This window comes from Papaver somniferum, chromosome 7 (genome assembly GCF_003573695.1).
Source record: "Papaver somniferum cultivar HN1 chromosome 7, ASM357369v1, whole genome shotgun sequence".
In the NCBI taxonomy this organism is placed as follows: Eukaryota; Viridiplantae; Streptophyta; class Magnoliopsida; order Ranunculales; family Papaveraceae; genus Papaver; species Papaver somniferum.
The window spans coordinates 70,865,503-70,880,939 of NC_039364.1; the positions used below are offsets into that span (position 1 = coordinate 70,865,503).

At 37.2% G+C, this 15,437-nt stretch overlaps 1 protein-coding gene across 1 annotated transcript; it reads left to right on the forward strand.

Moving 5' to 3' along the window:
* Positions 1–11,690: 11,690 nt before the first annotated feature.
* Positions 11,691–14,469, forward strand: LOC113297580 (ATP-dependent Clp protease proteolytic subunit 4, chloroplastic-like). The gene is made up of 2 exons (XM_026546103.1): positions 11,691–12,249; positions 13,723–14,469. Exons 1-2 carry the CDS (start codon positions 11,777–11,779, stop codon positions 14,204–14,206), a joined length of 957 nt encoding a protein of 318 aa, XP_026401888.1. The 5' UTR covers positions 11,691–11,776; the 3' UTR covers positions 14,207–14,469.
* Positions 14,470–15,437: the final 968 nt, after the last annotated feature.

The following is a 15,437-nucleotide window of genomic DNA, read 5'->3' on the forward strand; positions in this document are numbered from 1 at the left end:
TGTTCGTTGGCGGCCCAACTTCCCCTTTGGTCGATCGACCTGCCCGTGACAAGCTTATAGGGCGTTAAATCGTTTGCCCGAACTAGGACAAACATGCTATTTAAAAACCCTAATTTTGGGTTACGACAGTATATTATTGTCGCAAACCATCATAGCCGTCCAACTTCGCCAGCCTAGTTAGACGACTTAGATCACATTCCAAACGATCAAGGAGGTGCGAATGCGTTCACCATCGGCCCAATGTTATCCCCGACCAATCGACTTGCTCACGGGAAGTCAATGACACACTAAATCGTTCGATTGAACTAGGGTGTACGCGGCTACTTTGAAACCCTAACTGGTGTTTGCGGCAGCGTCTTACTGCCGCAAATCGATCACGACCATCCATCTTCGCCAGCCGAATCGAGTGGCTTAGATCTAATTTTAGATGGCCCAGGAGATGTCAGCATATTCACCAGAGGCTCGTCTTTGCACATGGCCAATCGGCCTGTTCGAATCAGCGCCCAACGCTTTGATTCGACTAGCCATAATAGGGATGGCCGCGCGACCCCTAAACCCTAAATTGTGTCAACGCCAATATGTAACTACCGCAAATCATCTCGTCCATCCAACTTCGCTAGCCTAGTTGGATGGCGTAGATTTATTTTTAGAAAACTAACAAAGCAGCATTGTGATCACCGACCATCCCTCCTCCTCCACAAGGAGCGATCGACCAAGTGATGGCTCGCTCATAGGGTTCTCAAACGATCACCCAAAGATGGTCGGTCGTGCTACTTTTAAGACGCTCAATCCCTGACTGATTCGATCGAGCTCAAAAACAGCGATGCTTCTAACACATCGATTATTTTCAGCTGCTTGCTTAAAAGCGATGCTTCATACACATCGATTATAAGCGATGTTTTATAAATATTGGTTTCACAGATAATTTATTATTTGACCTAAAAGCACTGTGTGCTTCTTTCAGCGACGAGTCCTACGACTCGACCCACTTACTCGAGACATCAAACATGTCACAAACTGGGGGATGCTCAATGGGTATTGGTCTGGCGGTTTACAGCGTGCGGCGTGCAACGCGCCCATTACGAGAACGTGTCAGGGAAGAACGGACGGTTAACAGCAATGAGATAGTGGGTGAAGGCGTGACCAGTTTCCCCTTATAGTAGAAATTTGGTTATCACCATTCTTTACACAACTCCACTTTTCCATTGCCTAATCACCTTCACTTCCTACGAGATCATAGGGTGCTCGAACATGACTTGTATAAATAGGATTTTTAACCTATTCAAAAGGGACACAAGTGTTATCAACACAAGTAGCCAGAAACCATTTTCTGATACAAGTCATAAAGCAACCACACCTTCATAATTCAACATTCTGATCTCAAACACCTTCTTCGCTTCCCTCCCTAAGATCAACCCTTCTCCTTCACCTTGTGACCGAATTGAATATGGAACGACCATTTCTTGGTTTATGCCAGAGTCATACAGATTGATCTCTTGAATCTAAAGTACTCCCGTGCAGTGCATTTGATTAGGGTTTGAATTCGTTTCTCATCAACACACCCAAATTTACCAAAAATAGCAGAATCAGTTTTTACCCCAAAACACCGCTCATAACTTGTTTATGTATCTTGGTAAAATTATTCACAATGCCTGACTTTTGTATCGGTATGACTTTTATTAGTGAAACCGATCCTAAGTAATCAGCTGAGATTGTATGATCGATATTTGTAATTGATGTGACCATTCCTAGTCATTGGGTAACCGATCCTATAATTTGGTTGGGACTAATCACAAGATGTGTAATCGATCCTTGTAGTAGGTTAACAAGTTTTAGTAATTGGTGTGACCGATCCTATAACTTGTGCAACCGGTCACAAGTAAGTACCATAAATAAGTGGTAACCGATCCTGGTACTTAGTTAACAATGTTTTGGAAACTAATGTGACCGATCCTAGTAACCACTTGGAGGTAGAACCGAAACTTGTTTTGGTAGAACCGTTAAACCCATGAATGGTGATTGAATGTTTTTGATCAATCACATAGTTCTTGGAAATCAGATGAACCAATTTTAAACTCGTTTGGAAGTGTGGCAAATCGGTTCCAAGATTGTAAATATGAAAAAGGATTTACAAAGTAAAGATGTCAACATACTTTGAACATGTGCAGTAACTTTTATCTTTTATTGTTCAAAGATATTCCTTAATAACTAAAGGAGAATCCCGGATCGAAATAAATTGAGAATATTTTAATTAAGGTTTTTAGTTTTATATATTTTTAATTTCCAGCAATTAAAATGCATATCTTTAGAAAATAAAAATTGGTAATGTGCATTTACTAAGTGGAGATTTTCTACTGAGATTTCGGTCAATATTTGGACAGAGCATTTCCAGGAATTATGAAAACCGAATTTGGAAATATGTTGCATATCTTGAGAATATTTTTGTTTTTGGAAATTCCTTGGTGTCCAAACTTCCTTGGTCTATAAATATTGAAATTTGCATTTCAAGCAAACTAATCCTCAGAGCCAGCAAAACTACCTAGTTGTGTTGTTACTGGTGGAGTCGTCTATTCGGAGAGGAAAGTACCCTAATTAGGTGAAATCTCTTACGACCGCTCGTTTTATAGACTTCTTTGGTATTGGGAAGCTCTACGAGTACCATTGGTGGGAAACTAGATAATTGTAGTTTATTATTAGTTTTCGATTGATTTGATTGACTGACGGTTGTTGAACTTTGATTGCACCTAGTTTGTTTATGCTTGAGAATCTTCTCTTCTGATATAAGATTCACACAAACTAGATCGAAGTTTCGACGGGGATCTTTAGACTGTTTGTAGATCTAAAGATGTCTTGTGATAATCCATTGTTAACAGACTCCGTTATGTGTGTGATTAATCACAAGAGATTAAACTTGATTGTGTGCAGGTGTTTATTGAAGATCTAAGAAGATTTGAAGACAAAGAAGATTGCTTGTTTGAGTTCATAATCTTTGGTGTGCACAAAACTTGATCGGCTGGGGATCCAACTATAATCGGTTTATCTTTGTGATAATCTTGATTGATTAGTTGAGTAGATCGGCATCAATATATTGTCTTTGTGACTAAGAGTATTGATTGCAAAATCTAGACCCAACTACTTTGGTAGTTTTAATTTTAGATAGATCTAAGAACCTGACAAAGGAGTTTATTGGGATAAACGGAATAGCCTTTTGTCAAACTCATATCACTTGTTTGAAAAGAGTTGTTACCGAACAAATTTATTGTTCCTTTACTGTTTGGAATACGAACCAAAGGAATTGTTCCAAGTGTCTGACTTATTGCAAGTTGGAGGCGCAGGGATACAGACGGAAGTAGGTGAAATATAGGTTTAGTTGCTTGGTCTCAACTATACGAAGTTGGTTTAGATTTTGTATAGCTGCTTAATCCTGAGAGTATTCAATTCTGGACAAGGTCCCAGAGTTTTTCTGCATTTGCGGTTCCCTCGTTAACAAAATCTTGTTGTGTCTTTTACTTTTCTATTTCCGCAATTATAATTATTTTTATTATAATTAGAAGTAAAATACACAAACGTTAATTCCTATTTACTTGATAGCAATCCTATTGTGTTTGGTTAAGTCAGAACCTATTATCAAGTAAACATACTCTGTTGTTGTAGTGTCTCTATCTTGTATCCATAGTCAATCACACAAGTTGTCTTGTTGTCATATTATCTCGATCTCGTATCCATAGATTAGTTGTGTTGTCTCGACTCAGTCCATAGACAATCACTTTCGGAGAAAGGACTTATAGGTGAAAAGTTTTATATTGAGGTATATTTGGGTACCCTCGTCTTTTCAAATCCTACCAAGTTTCATCGTACAACTTTCCGATTTCCCTAATCAATCCCAATTTTTCATCCTAAATTTTTATCCTAAATTTCTGTCCATGAGAGGCTAAATCCTTTTTCATAGTCTTTGATGGCTTAATAATACACAGGTTTCTTGGTCCACTGCAATAATAAGGAGATAATTTTAAGGTTTTTGGAGTTGGAAGAGCAATAATTCGGAGATGATTTTAAGGTTTTTGGAGTTGGAAGAAAATCTCAGTCCCTGCAACACCTAAATCCTAAACACTCCGCAAACCCTATCTGATAATGATTAGCAAGGTATTCAGTGGAGCTCAGGTAATTTTTACAGTGGATAAATTTTTGTGTAATTCAATTCACCCCTATCTGACTCTGTTTGATAGCCTCATCTCATTTTCTTTTGAGTTTGGCGGTTAATTGAGTCTGTCTTCTATCTATTTGGTTCCTTTGAAGGATTTCTCCTAAACCCATGACTTGAAATTGGTTTTTTCTTCTTTAATCGTGATAATAGTTATTATTTTAGTTCCGTGGAATCTCTGTTGGAGTTCTTCTATATTTTGAATATCAATCATTAAGCTTTCTCCTTATAAACTATGTGAATTTGACTTCAGTTTTTGTGTTGTGCATCTCTTTTTTCTTTGTAATTTTCTACTCCTTTTAAACCTCAAGAAAAATTATCCATCTTTGTAGCTTTGTGGTTGTGCTCTTGTATCACCAGGTCTGTTGTTAGGCACGGTGATGTTTATTGATTTTACTTTCATATTCAAACTCCTCGAACTTGAATATTGGTTTTAAGTTGGTTTCTAGATGAGATATTTCATATATCTCATGAAGATAGAATTGCTTTTGTTGTCAGAAATGCTTTTCTTTTATTGAAAGTTCTAAGGGTTTTGTCTTATGTCCTTATCTTCCGTCATGAGGTTTATGGTTTAAGTTTATGGTTAATTTTGAGATGCATAGGATCCAATCCTCTGGATTAGTAGAGTTTTTTGGAGTTAACTTATTGTTAAGTGTGGGATTTTTTGATATTCTCTTACTCTGAATTCCATAATCGGAAAAGTTTCATTTTCTCCTTTATCCTTTTTCTCCTGCCTAATCAAGTTTCTGGTAGGTGAATTTGTCTCCTAACCAATTTTCAGTCATTAAAAGGTAGATTTCCTTTTAATCCCAAGCCAAACTCATCTTTGGAAGCATTGCAGGTTTTTTATCTTTATTGGAAATATTTTAGGTCAGTTTATGGGGTGAATTCTGAATTGTATACCTTGCCTTGGTATTTTTGTGGTTTGTGGTTTGTTTGAGCATAAGATAGCGGGGTACATATACAGATGAACAAAAGATCGTTGTTATTAATCCTGGTGACAACTCCAACTATTTTCAATTGACATCTCCAGCAGTGGATCAATGAAACTTTGTTGTAAAATGACATCATCAGAGACTATGAGGTTTAATTTTTGGTTTTCTTTTGTTATAGTGTAGTTGGAATTGATCTTTGGTATTCAGTGACAATTTTACGTGTTTTTTAACGGTAGTATTATCCTCTGGTGGATTTTAATCTTTTCTTAGCTTGTTCAGGCTCAGTTATTTCAGTTCATTCTATTCCAGCTAGTTACTTCTAATTTTTCTTGTATCCCATCATCCTAAATAGAGACATATATTTTATTTACTTTTTCGCTTCTGTAGTGCTAAAATTTACACTGAATTTAGTAGAGAAGCTTCGTTTAACAAGATGAAACTTTTGTCCTGGAACGTACAGGGTATAGGTACTCCTCTCACTAAGGACCATTTACAATACCTCTGCCAATTCTATAACCCTGATATAGTATTCCTAGCCGACATAAAAGATCCGCTGTCTCGGATGGATTTATTCTTTAAAAAATCCAAGTTTCATGGCTGGTTTATCATTCCGTCTGTGGGTATAGAAAAAGGGTTAGCAATTGCCTGGCATAATAATATCGATATGAAATTAGTATCAGCAAAATATAACGTGTGTCATTTTGAAGCAAGTCTATGTGACGAGAAGATCTTCATCCCTTGTGTTTATGGAGCTATTGATACTCATGAAAAAAATCAGGCAATTGAATTATATTTCAGAAATGGCCCAGCAAGTGAATAAGCCTTGGGATCTAATTGGCGACTTAAACATCATTCTTGACCCAGATGAAAAGCAAGAAGGAAATAAGGCTAGCTCTAGCAACAATAATATCATCATCCAGACAATCGACTCCACAGGACTACAAGACGCGGGATATGAAGGCCCTCCATTCACATGGTCAAACAAAAGAAAAGGAGAAGCGAACATTTGCGAAAGAATTGACAGGGTATTGACCTCATTTCTATGGTCTCAAAAATTCTCGGGTACCATGGTAATTCATCTACCTAGAGTTGGATCAGATCATACACCTATCTTATTAGATACAAACCCTGGAAAATTGAAACTTCAGAAACCTTTTAGATGTATTAGATCTTGGATATCACACTCCACTTACACGAGGTAGTCAAAGCATCCTGGGAATTACACTCCAATAAAACAACAAATGAAAACATCTCCTTGAAACTCCAACTCATATCCTCAAATCTTTCCCAATGGAACTCAGACATCTTTGGAAATATTCATAAAAATATAAGGAACTTAAATAATAAAATTGAGAGCATCCACAAATCCGGAAATATCTCCAGAGACATAGACAAGCTAAAAAATCTCCAAGCAGAACTAGGAAAGTGGTATGAAATTAAAAACGACTTCTACCATCAGCTGTCTAGAGATAGATTCTTCAAGGAATACGACCGAAATACATAATATTTTCATTCCCCGCCTCCAATGGGAAAAGAATAAATTCCAGCAATACCCTCAGAGAACCTTTTGGCCTTTGGCTCTCGGATAGAGATCAAATCTTATTCTCTTCTGGTAAACCATTTTACCCACATTGGTACAACCCAAATAAATAATTGTAGTATTGACTTATCCAGCATCATAAAGCCTTGTATATCTGATGAGGAAAATCTATCTCTCCTAGAAATCCCAACCAAAAATGAAATCTGACTCACATTATCCAATATGAATCAATGGGGCGCTCCAGGACCCGATGGATTTCAATCGGGTTTTTTCAAGTCTAATTGGGAAATATTCGGTTCAGATATTGTTGATACGTTTCAGGAGTTCTTTAAAACTGGTATTCTTGACACTGATATAAACCACTCCTTCATTAATCTTATCCCAAAAATTTCAACTCCTCAAACTACGGGTGATTTTAGACCAATAAGTCTAAGTAACACCATCTACAAACTAATCTCAAAAATTCTTGCCAATAGATTAAAGCCTATTCTTAACAAAATCATTTCTCCCAACCAATGTGCGTTCCTTCCGGGAAGACAAATCACAAATAATATTATAATCTCACATGAGCTCATCCATTCGATGAAAACTTCAAAAGCGACAAAAGGGTATCTGGCCCTTAAATTAGATCTATCCAAAGCGTTTGATAGAGTAAAGTGGAATTTTATTGAAAGGGCCCTTCTTAGATTTGGATTTGATAAAAAAAGTGGATATATCTGATATTACAATGCATTTCTACTACTTCTTACTCAATCCTCCTCAACGGATCACCAGGGACAAAATTTAAAACCTCGAGAGGTTGAAGACAAGGGGACCCCCTTTCTCCATACCTTTTTTTGATCTTCATGGAAATTCTGTTTAGGCTTCTAGAAAATGCAATAATGGAGAAGAAAATTTCCAGCCCCCGAATCAATAAAAATGCTCCAAATATTTCCAATCTCTTCTTCGCAGACGACTGTTTCCTTTCCACAAAAGCTGACCTGGGGGAAGCAAAAAATCTTCTAGATGTTCTATCCCTATTCGGGGATATAACGGGACAAATGATAAACCTACAAAAATCTAGTGTCTACTTCAACCCAAAAATTCATCATAAACATGGAAAAAAAAATAGCCAGAATTCTTAAAGTCCCCCTAATGACAAAAAATGATAGATATCCTGGAACTCCTCTATTTTTTGATAAAAGTAGGAAAGCCAACTTCGAGCCGCTTTTACAAAAATATGATTCCACTCTGCAAGGCTGGAAATCCAAACTCCTATCTCAAGCGGGGAGGAGAATTCTGATAAAATCTATCCTTAAAGCTTTCCCAACGTACCAAATGCAGGTGCTTGCCCTACCGAAAGAAACCTTGAATAAATTAGATCGCATCCAAAGAAATTTTTGGTGGAATAAAGAAGGCCAAAAAAAAACAAGGAGGATTCATCAGATCCTGGAAGTACATATGCAAGCCAATTGCTCAGGGTGGTTTAGGTATTAAAAACTCTCATCAATTTAATATAGCGCTTCTCACTAAACTAGCCAGCAGATTAATTTTAGAAAAAGACCAACTATGGGAAAAAATTCTCAAAGCGAAATATTTCCCAAATTCTCGTCCTCTGGAAGCTTCTAAAGTTTCTAAATTATCGTGGATTTGGACAAGCATCAGAAAAGGTTTAGATTTAATTAAAGGAAACTTTGTCTGGCAAGTTAAAAATGGAAACTCGGTTAAAATATGGGAAAACAGATGGATTTCTGATAGGCGCCAAATATTGCATTATTTATCATCGTTTTATTGGCACTTATCCCATTTTGCATACCATAATTCCCCCTTTTGTAATGAATTTTGTATTTTACTCTCCTCAAGGATAATTACTTAATGTTGTTTAATTTTGTATTTTTAGGTACCAAATAAAGACTAGATGAGTTGCGGAGCCAAAAGAGCAAAGACACGGGAGAAAGCCGGTGGAATCTCTAGCGGAAAAGAAGTGAAGAATGTGTTATGGAAGACTCAAGGATAAAAATGGGCTTAAAAAGGAAAAAATTGTTCTTAAAGAAGAAGTGGGCTCAAGATTACCTAAGCCCAAATCCAATTCCTAAGCCCAAATCCAATTCCTAAACCCAAATCCATATCCTAAACCCAAAATTCAATACCCAAACCCGTTTTCCTTCTTAACCGTAAGATTGGATCCATTCCATCATCCAACGGTCGCTGCGTCATCATGCATCAGATTTCGATGCACCTTACCAACACTACAGCACCTAACTCCATCTTGAGCCGTTAGTTTCGTTGTATTTTTGCATCCAACGGTCGCTCCTCGCTCCCTTCCATCTCGCCATTAGATCGATCTATCATTTCCGCATCATACGGCTCAGCTTCGCGAAACATCGAGATTTGATGAGCCCGCTCAACACCCAAACAACCAAATACCTATACCCGCAAAACAAACACGCCCTTCATCCCAAACCCATCGACTCCATCTTCTCCAGTCCTCTACAGCAACCATCACCACCACCATGTCCGCTCAACCACCTCCATCACTGTACCCCATCAATCAGCCTCCCCCTCCATCACTAAAGGACACCACCATGATACTCTCTAGCTCCTTCTCTCTCAACCTTTTTTTTCTTTTCAAAAACAGTGAACCTAGAAACTAGGTTTGAGAGAAACAGAGTTAGTGAAATCAAACCACCAATTACGGAAGAGGAGAAGCGATAGAAGAATGGTTCGAGACCATTGATTGATTTCAGAGATTAGGTAAAGGTCAATTTTAGATTTTTTTTGTAAACCCTAATTTTACTGATTTGGGGATTTTGGATTTTTTTTGTTGTAACTATAAAAGGGTGTTAGGGGTTGAAAAATTGGGCATCTCTGGGCTAGCCAGTGAGCAATATTTTGCAGTTCAATATTAATTTGGAAATTCATTTTCAGTTCATGTTGAATCTCTCTTATGCATAAAAGTTGAATGTGAATTGTATGTTGTGTAATGTGGAGCATGTTTATACCTGTTAGTATCATGATTACAAGCATGTCCATGTTCTAATTCACTTGCTAGGGTTTAGAGGAAGCTCTTGATCATATGCTAGGAATGTTAATGTATTTGTATGTTCTTTTATTGAGCTGAATTGCCTTAGGATGAATGCTTAGCCATTTGGGCTACCTGCTTGTGATCACCTGTGTTGTTAGAAGACAGCTGATACTAGGAGTGGAGCTAGGTCTTTGGCCAAGAATTCAATCCACTAGAGAGACTGCCTTAAGCTAAACTAGCTAGAGAAGCTAAATGCCTGTGATTAGTTGTGCTGATTAAAGACAACTGATGCTAGGGGTAATTTGGCTAGGATAGTTAGTAGAATCCTCATTGTAATCTTTCAGGAAAGAACAAGACATACATTGCATCATAATTTCCTTAGCCTAGGGTCAAGTAGTGGAATCAAAAGCCTTAGTACCTTCCTTTGAACTCAGATAACCTTAGAAATTTAGAAAACTGTAGCAAATCCTCCAAGTCCCTGTGGACAAACCTCTATTTACATTCTATCTTCATCAAGACCCTGTATACTTGTAGGTAAAACATAGGTTGTAGTTTTTAGGTCTCATTCCTTGAGCTACCAATTTCAAATTCAGAAATAATACCGCAACCACAAGACTCGCAGGACACAGCTCCAAAAAGAGTTCAAGAGATCATAACTGTAGAGAATAAATGGGATCAAGGAAAACTAGACATTTATTTTAGCCCGGAGGTTAGAAAGAAAATTCAAGCCTTAACCCCGAGAAAAGAAGAAGAAGACAAAATCTAATGGTTACACCATCATTCAGGACTCTTCTCGGCAAAAAATATTTATAATTTCTTGGCAAACCAAGCTCAAGAAGATGATAATTCGTTAATAGATTTTCCATGGAAAAGTATATGGAAAATTCAAGCAACTCCAATAATTAAACTTTTTGTGTGGAAGCTAGCCGGAAAAGCTTTGCCTACATCTTCGAGACTAGGGGCACATAACCCGGAAATTGACCCAAACTGCCAACTATGCAATTCTCAAGTTCAGGAGACCGACAACCACCTATTCGGATCTTGCCCTTTCGCCAGAGCTATTTGGTTCAGATTTTCGCTAGGAAATTTAACTTCTTCAGCTAATACGGATCCGATTACATCATGGGTTAAAGGATGGCTTTCAAACCCAGATTTGGATAATTTGGTAGGAAAAATCTCGACCATATTATGGTTCATATGGAAATATAGATGCTCATATGTTTTTGAAAAGATAATCCCAAACCCAATGCAACTAATTGATCAGATCAACAGATTTTTGCATTCCATCCCTCAAAAGAATAAACCAAAGGGACTGAATAACAACCAATTATTGATGATCAATACCAAATGGTCAGATATAAACACAGACTGGATAATATTTATTGATGCTTCTTTCACGGAAGAAGACCTTTCAATGGGAAACACTCACATCGTTTATTCAGTAGATCACCAGACATTTATGCACATTTCAGCGGGTTCGGAGACAGCTACTTCGGCTTTTCATGTGGAAGCGAAATCTTTACAAAAAGCGGTCATCTGGCTAAGAGACAACGTCTTGTCTAGCGTTTCAATAGTAACTGATTGTAAAGTCTTGGCAGACAGCATCAACAAGGACAACACAAATCTCTCGTGGACAGCCGAAAACACCGTTCAAGAAGCCAAGACAATTTTAAAAGATCTTCCTCAAACTCAGGTAAAGTTTATAAATTGAAAATACAATTCAGCAACGGATCGAATTACCAAGGAAACAAGAATAAAGAACCTTCAACATATGTCTACGAAATTAGAACAAAAAATTAAACAAAAAATTAAACAATCGAGCATTATCTCTAACGTATTTAATAAGAGGCAAAAAAGAATAAAAAGAATAAAAAACATCGAATCTCACCCCGAAAAAATGAGAAACATCCGAGGAGAAGAGAAACATCGGCCCACCTGCATTAAAAAAGAGTGATTAAGAAAATCAACGGTCAAGATCTTATCCATTTGTAGTTTAAGATCAGGAATCAGGATTCGGAACCTGGTGTGCAAAAAGAAAAAATATCCAAGCACGGCTCCTCTCTCCGTCTCCCTCTTCTTTGCACAGAGACTTCACCATGAACTCACTCTCCATATCCACACTCCTCACACCTCCTTCTTCTCTACTGCCCAACATCACATACTCTTCTACATCTCTTATATTACGAAACCCTAGTATTCAAAAATCTGTATTTTCTCCAATCAAATCTCATATATCTTCTTCTTTATCTACAACCCCTCAAAATTTTAACTCGAAAACCCTAAAAGCTGTTGAAAATTTTGTGTTAGGGTTTGATGAAATAGAATCATCCTACAATCCAATTTTCTCATCTTCATCTTCAATTACTATGTCTCAAGCTCCAGCTAGTCCTCCTAGAGGAGCAGAAGCAGACCCAATGGGTTTATTATTGAGAGAAAGAATTGTGTTTTTGGGTAATCAAATTGACGATTTCGTTGCTGATGCCATTATCAGTCAGTTGTTATTGTTGGATGCTCAAGATCCTACTAAAGATATCCGTCTTTTCATTAACTCGCCTGGTGGGTCTTTAAGGTATGTATAAATGTTAGGGTTTATTCATTGTAGATGTTGTACAATGAACCATCTAACAATTATAGTGAGGTTTACATCTGTGGCTGCATAAAGAAACTTGAATTGTCTGAAGATATACTAATTTGAGCTTCTTTTTCTTTCGTTTCATTAATAGAAACTTGGTAGCAATTGGTTTAGGAATTGGATTTGAAGGAATAAAATCAGTGTTTAACTAAAAGAACGATTACTTTATTAGTACATAGTATTCTGTTTCGTGCATGAATTGTATGTTGCCATCACTGATTGAATATAGCATCCATTTGTTTTGTCAATGGTATCAAAGAAAGAGTACTGGGTAATCGATGTGCTAAAACATTTGTTGCTTTGTGTCGTATCAGTTTCTTTATTCATTTTCCTCTGAAAATGTAAGCTAGTCTTTTGATTTCACTAGGCTTATACTAACAAAGTAGCAAGAAAGAACTGTGTGAATGTTCAGGAGTTGTGTTTTTAGTTGTATTCTCATGTTGAATCTCCCCTTTTAGCTCAACTAGGTCTTAGACAACACAATCATCTTTGCATTTGGGAACTATTGAGGACACTATATGGTTGAGACTTGAGAGGTAGATTAGACTCTTAGGTTTGAATGGTCAACTTGTACTCTTTGTATGACACCACATACTTGTGGAATTAACATGATCCTATGCTTTTGCTTCCACTCCTACGATACTTCATTCAAATGATCAAGCTAATAAGCAACAGTCTCATCTTATCTCCTTTCCCCACAGTTGTGTAATGTTGATTACATGTCTGCTAAGTGGTGGATATGATTTGGCTGAAATTTGTGAGACCATGTGATGTTCTTATCATGTATTCATACATAATCTCGTGCTCTTAATCATACCCTACCCCACTGTAGGGGTATTTTGCAATGACATTTCCCTGTCATTCTTCAGAGTGGTTACTACGCTTGACTCCTGCATCAGTTTCCTTTGCATATTCTCTTTAATGGTTCCCCAGAAAGGTCTTGTAAAGTGACATCTGAAATAAAAACAAAGTTGAGGTCACATTTAGAAAACGCCATTTATACACACTATTGTAGTGCTAGACAAACATATTTGCTCACAGCAAATCTGTAATTTTGGGCCTCAAGCTTGTATAAGAATTGGTTATGTACATTACCCTAAAGTATGAATAGGGCATACAAGGGGGATCGATCGAAGAGAGACACTGGTGATTCGCCAAGAAAGATTTGAGAAGTGCTACCTGGCTATAGTCGGTTAATGTTAGAGAGTCCCCCATTATAGAATGGTTCTAAGCAGCACGCTTTTACACTTGTTTGCATTAAAAATACAAGGGAATTCCTTTTGAACCTGAGATTTCTGATACATGCCTTTTGAACCTGAGATTTCTGCTACCCAGTTGATTTTTCATGTCCACTTCTTTGTTTTCTGATTTAGTTATTATAATAACCACCATTGTATTTGCAATCTCCAGTGCTACCATGGCCATATATGATGTGCTACAGCTTGTAAGGGCTGATGTCTCCACCGTTGCACTTGGAATTGCTGCATCAACAGCTGCAATCATTCTTGGTGGTGGCACCAAAGGGAAACGTTTTGCGATGCCTAACACACGGATAATGCTTCATCAACCTCTTGGTGGTGCTAGTGGACAAGCAATTGATGTGGAAATCCAGGCCAAAGAAATTATGCACAACAAAAATAACGTCACTAGAATCATCTCCGGTTTCACTGGTCGAACTTTTGAACAAGTTCAGAAAGATATCGATAGGGATCGCTACATGTCTCCAATGGAAGCAGTCGAATTTGGAATTATCGATGGGTGTATCGACAGTGAGAACATTCTCCCACTTATGCCAGTGCCTGATAAGGTGCAATCAAGGTTCAGCTATGCAGAAGTAATGAAAGATCCGAAGAAATTCTTGACACCAGAAATTCCCGATGATGAGATATACTAATAGGATTACATTGTCTTATGCATGCAGCTATATCATCTCCAGTTGATCACTAATAGAAATGTGTTTTTAATGTTAACTATGTTGGAGAAAGAATTTCTTGTGTGTTTCAGAGCTTTAGCTGATTAATTATATATGAATTGTTTCAGCATTTGGATTACCTAGTTTTGAGGCGGAAGCTTTAGTGATCATAATCTGGTTGCTATTACATATAGTCGGCCTTTAAACTTCAGAGTTTTGGTACATTTTGACAAATATTGTTCCTGTATTGGACTGTAAATTCATCTTGATGCTTTAGCCAGTCGAAATTGACATACTTTTTTCTTTTTTTGATAGGAAAAATAAATTATTAATAAATCAGTTGATTCTACAGTTGTCCATCTCCAAATCCTGAATGAAATGGGGTGGAGTTATAAGCCATCTATCTGATAAGCTATTTTGTCTAGCATACTTAGCTAAATAGTCTGAGTTTTATTTACTTTAGATTGTCAATCTTGTAGGAGTATAATGATAAGAGTAGTCCACTTGATATTGGAGACCGAGCCGTTGATTGCCTGAAAGGGTACCAGTTTCACAATCTATTTTTTTTGTTCGGCAACATGTATGGACAAAACCTAATACCATTACATGTAGATCTAGATTAAAGATCCTTGAACACTATGTATATAAAGTTTTTCACTTTCTCTTCCACAATCAATATATTTAGACTAAGAGGTCCGCGAACCTGATTGTGTAGAAGAGTTTTTGGGCGATCTCACAAATAAATATCCAAGATTAATCTAGTTGTATCCAAATCAAGATGATCTGAATTCTGACAAGTATGAAACTTGTGATCTATCTTTTAAGATACGCATTCAACAAGAACAAGTCTCGTTATTGGTCACAACTAGTAAGGACTTAAAAAAACTACCTAGATTGATCACGTACTACTGCTATTCCTATTATAAAGATAAAACAATATAATGCGAAAAATGGAAAACACAAGACACCATAAGTTTTACTAACGAGGAAAACTGTACCTGCAGAAAAAACACGGGACCTCGTCCAGTTTTGCACACCAAATTGTGTTAAGTCGTTACAAACACTAGCATACTATCAGATTTCATACTAAAATGTAGTTGGAACCGAATTAACCCTCCAAGCAATTCAGTTGCAGTCGTGCTCTTTACGTCTCTCGAACCTCGCAAGACTCTATGCAGTTGATTCCCTTAGTTGACGTCCTTTACAGCCTAAG

Bases quoted from the DNA above. Each gene is read 5' to 3' on its own strand.
- LOC113297580 (XM_026546103.1), top strand. From the start codon at position 11,777: ATGAACTCACTCTCCATATCCACACTCCTCACACCTCCTTCTTCTCTA. The intron at 12,250-13,722 runs GTATGTATAAAT...TGCAATCTCCAG, and splicing joins TCGCCTGGTGGGTCTTTAAG to TGCTACCATGGCCATATATG.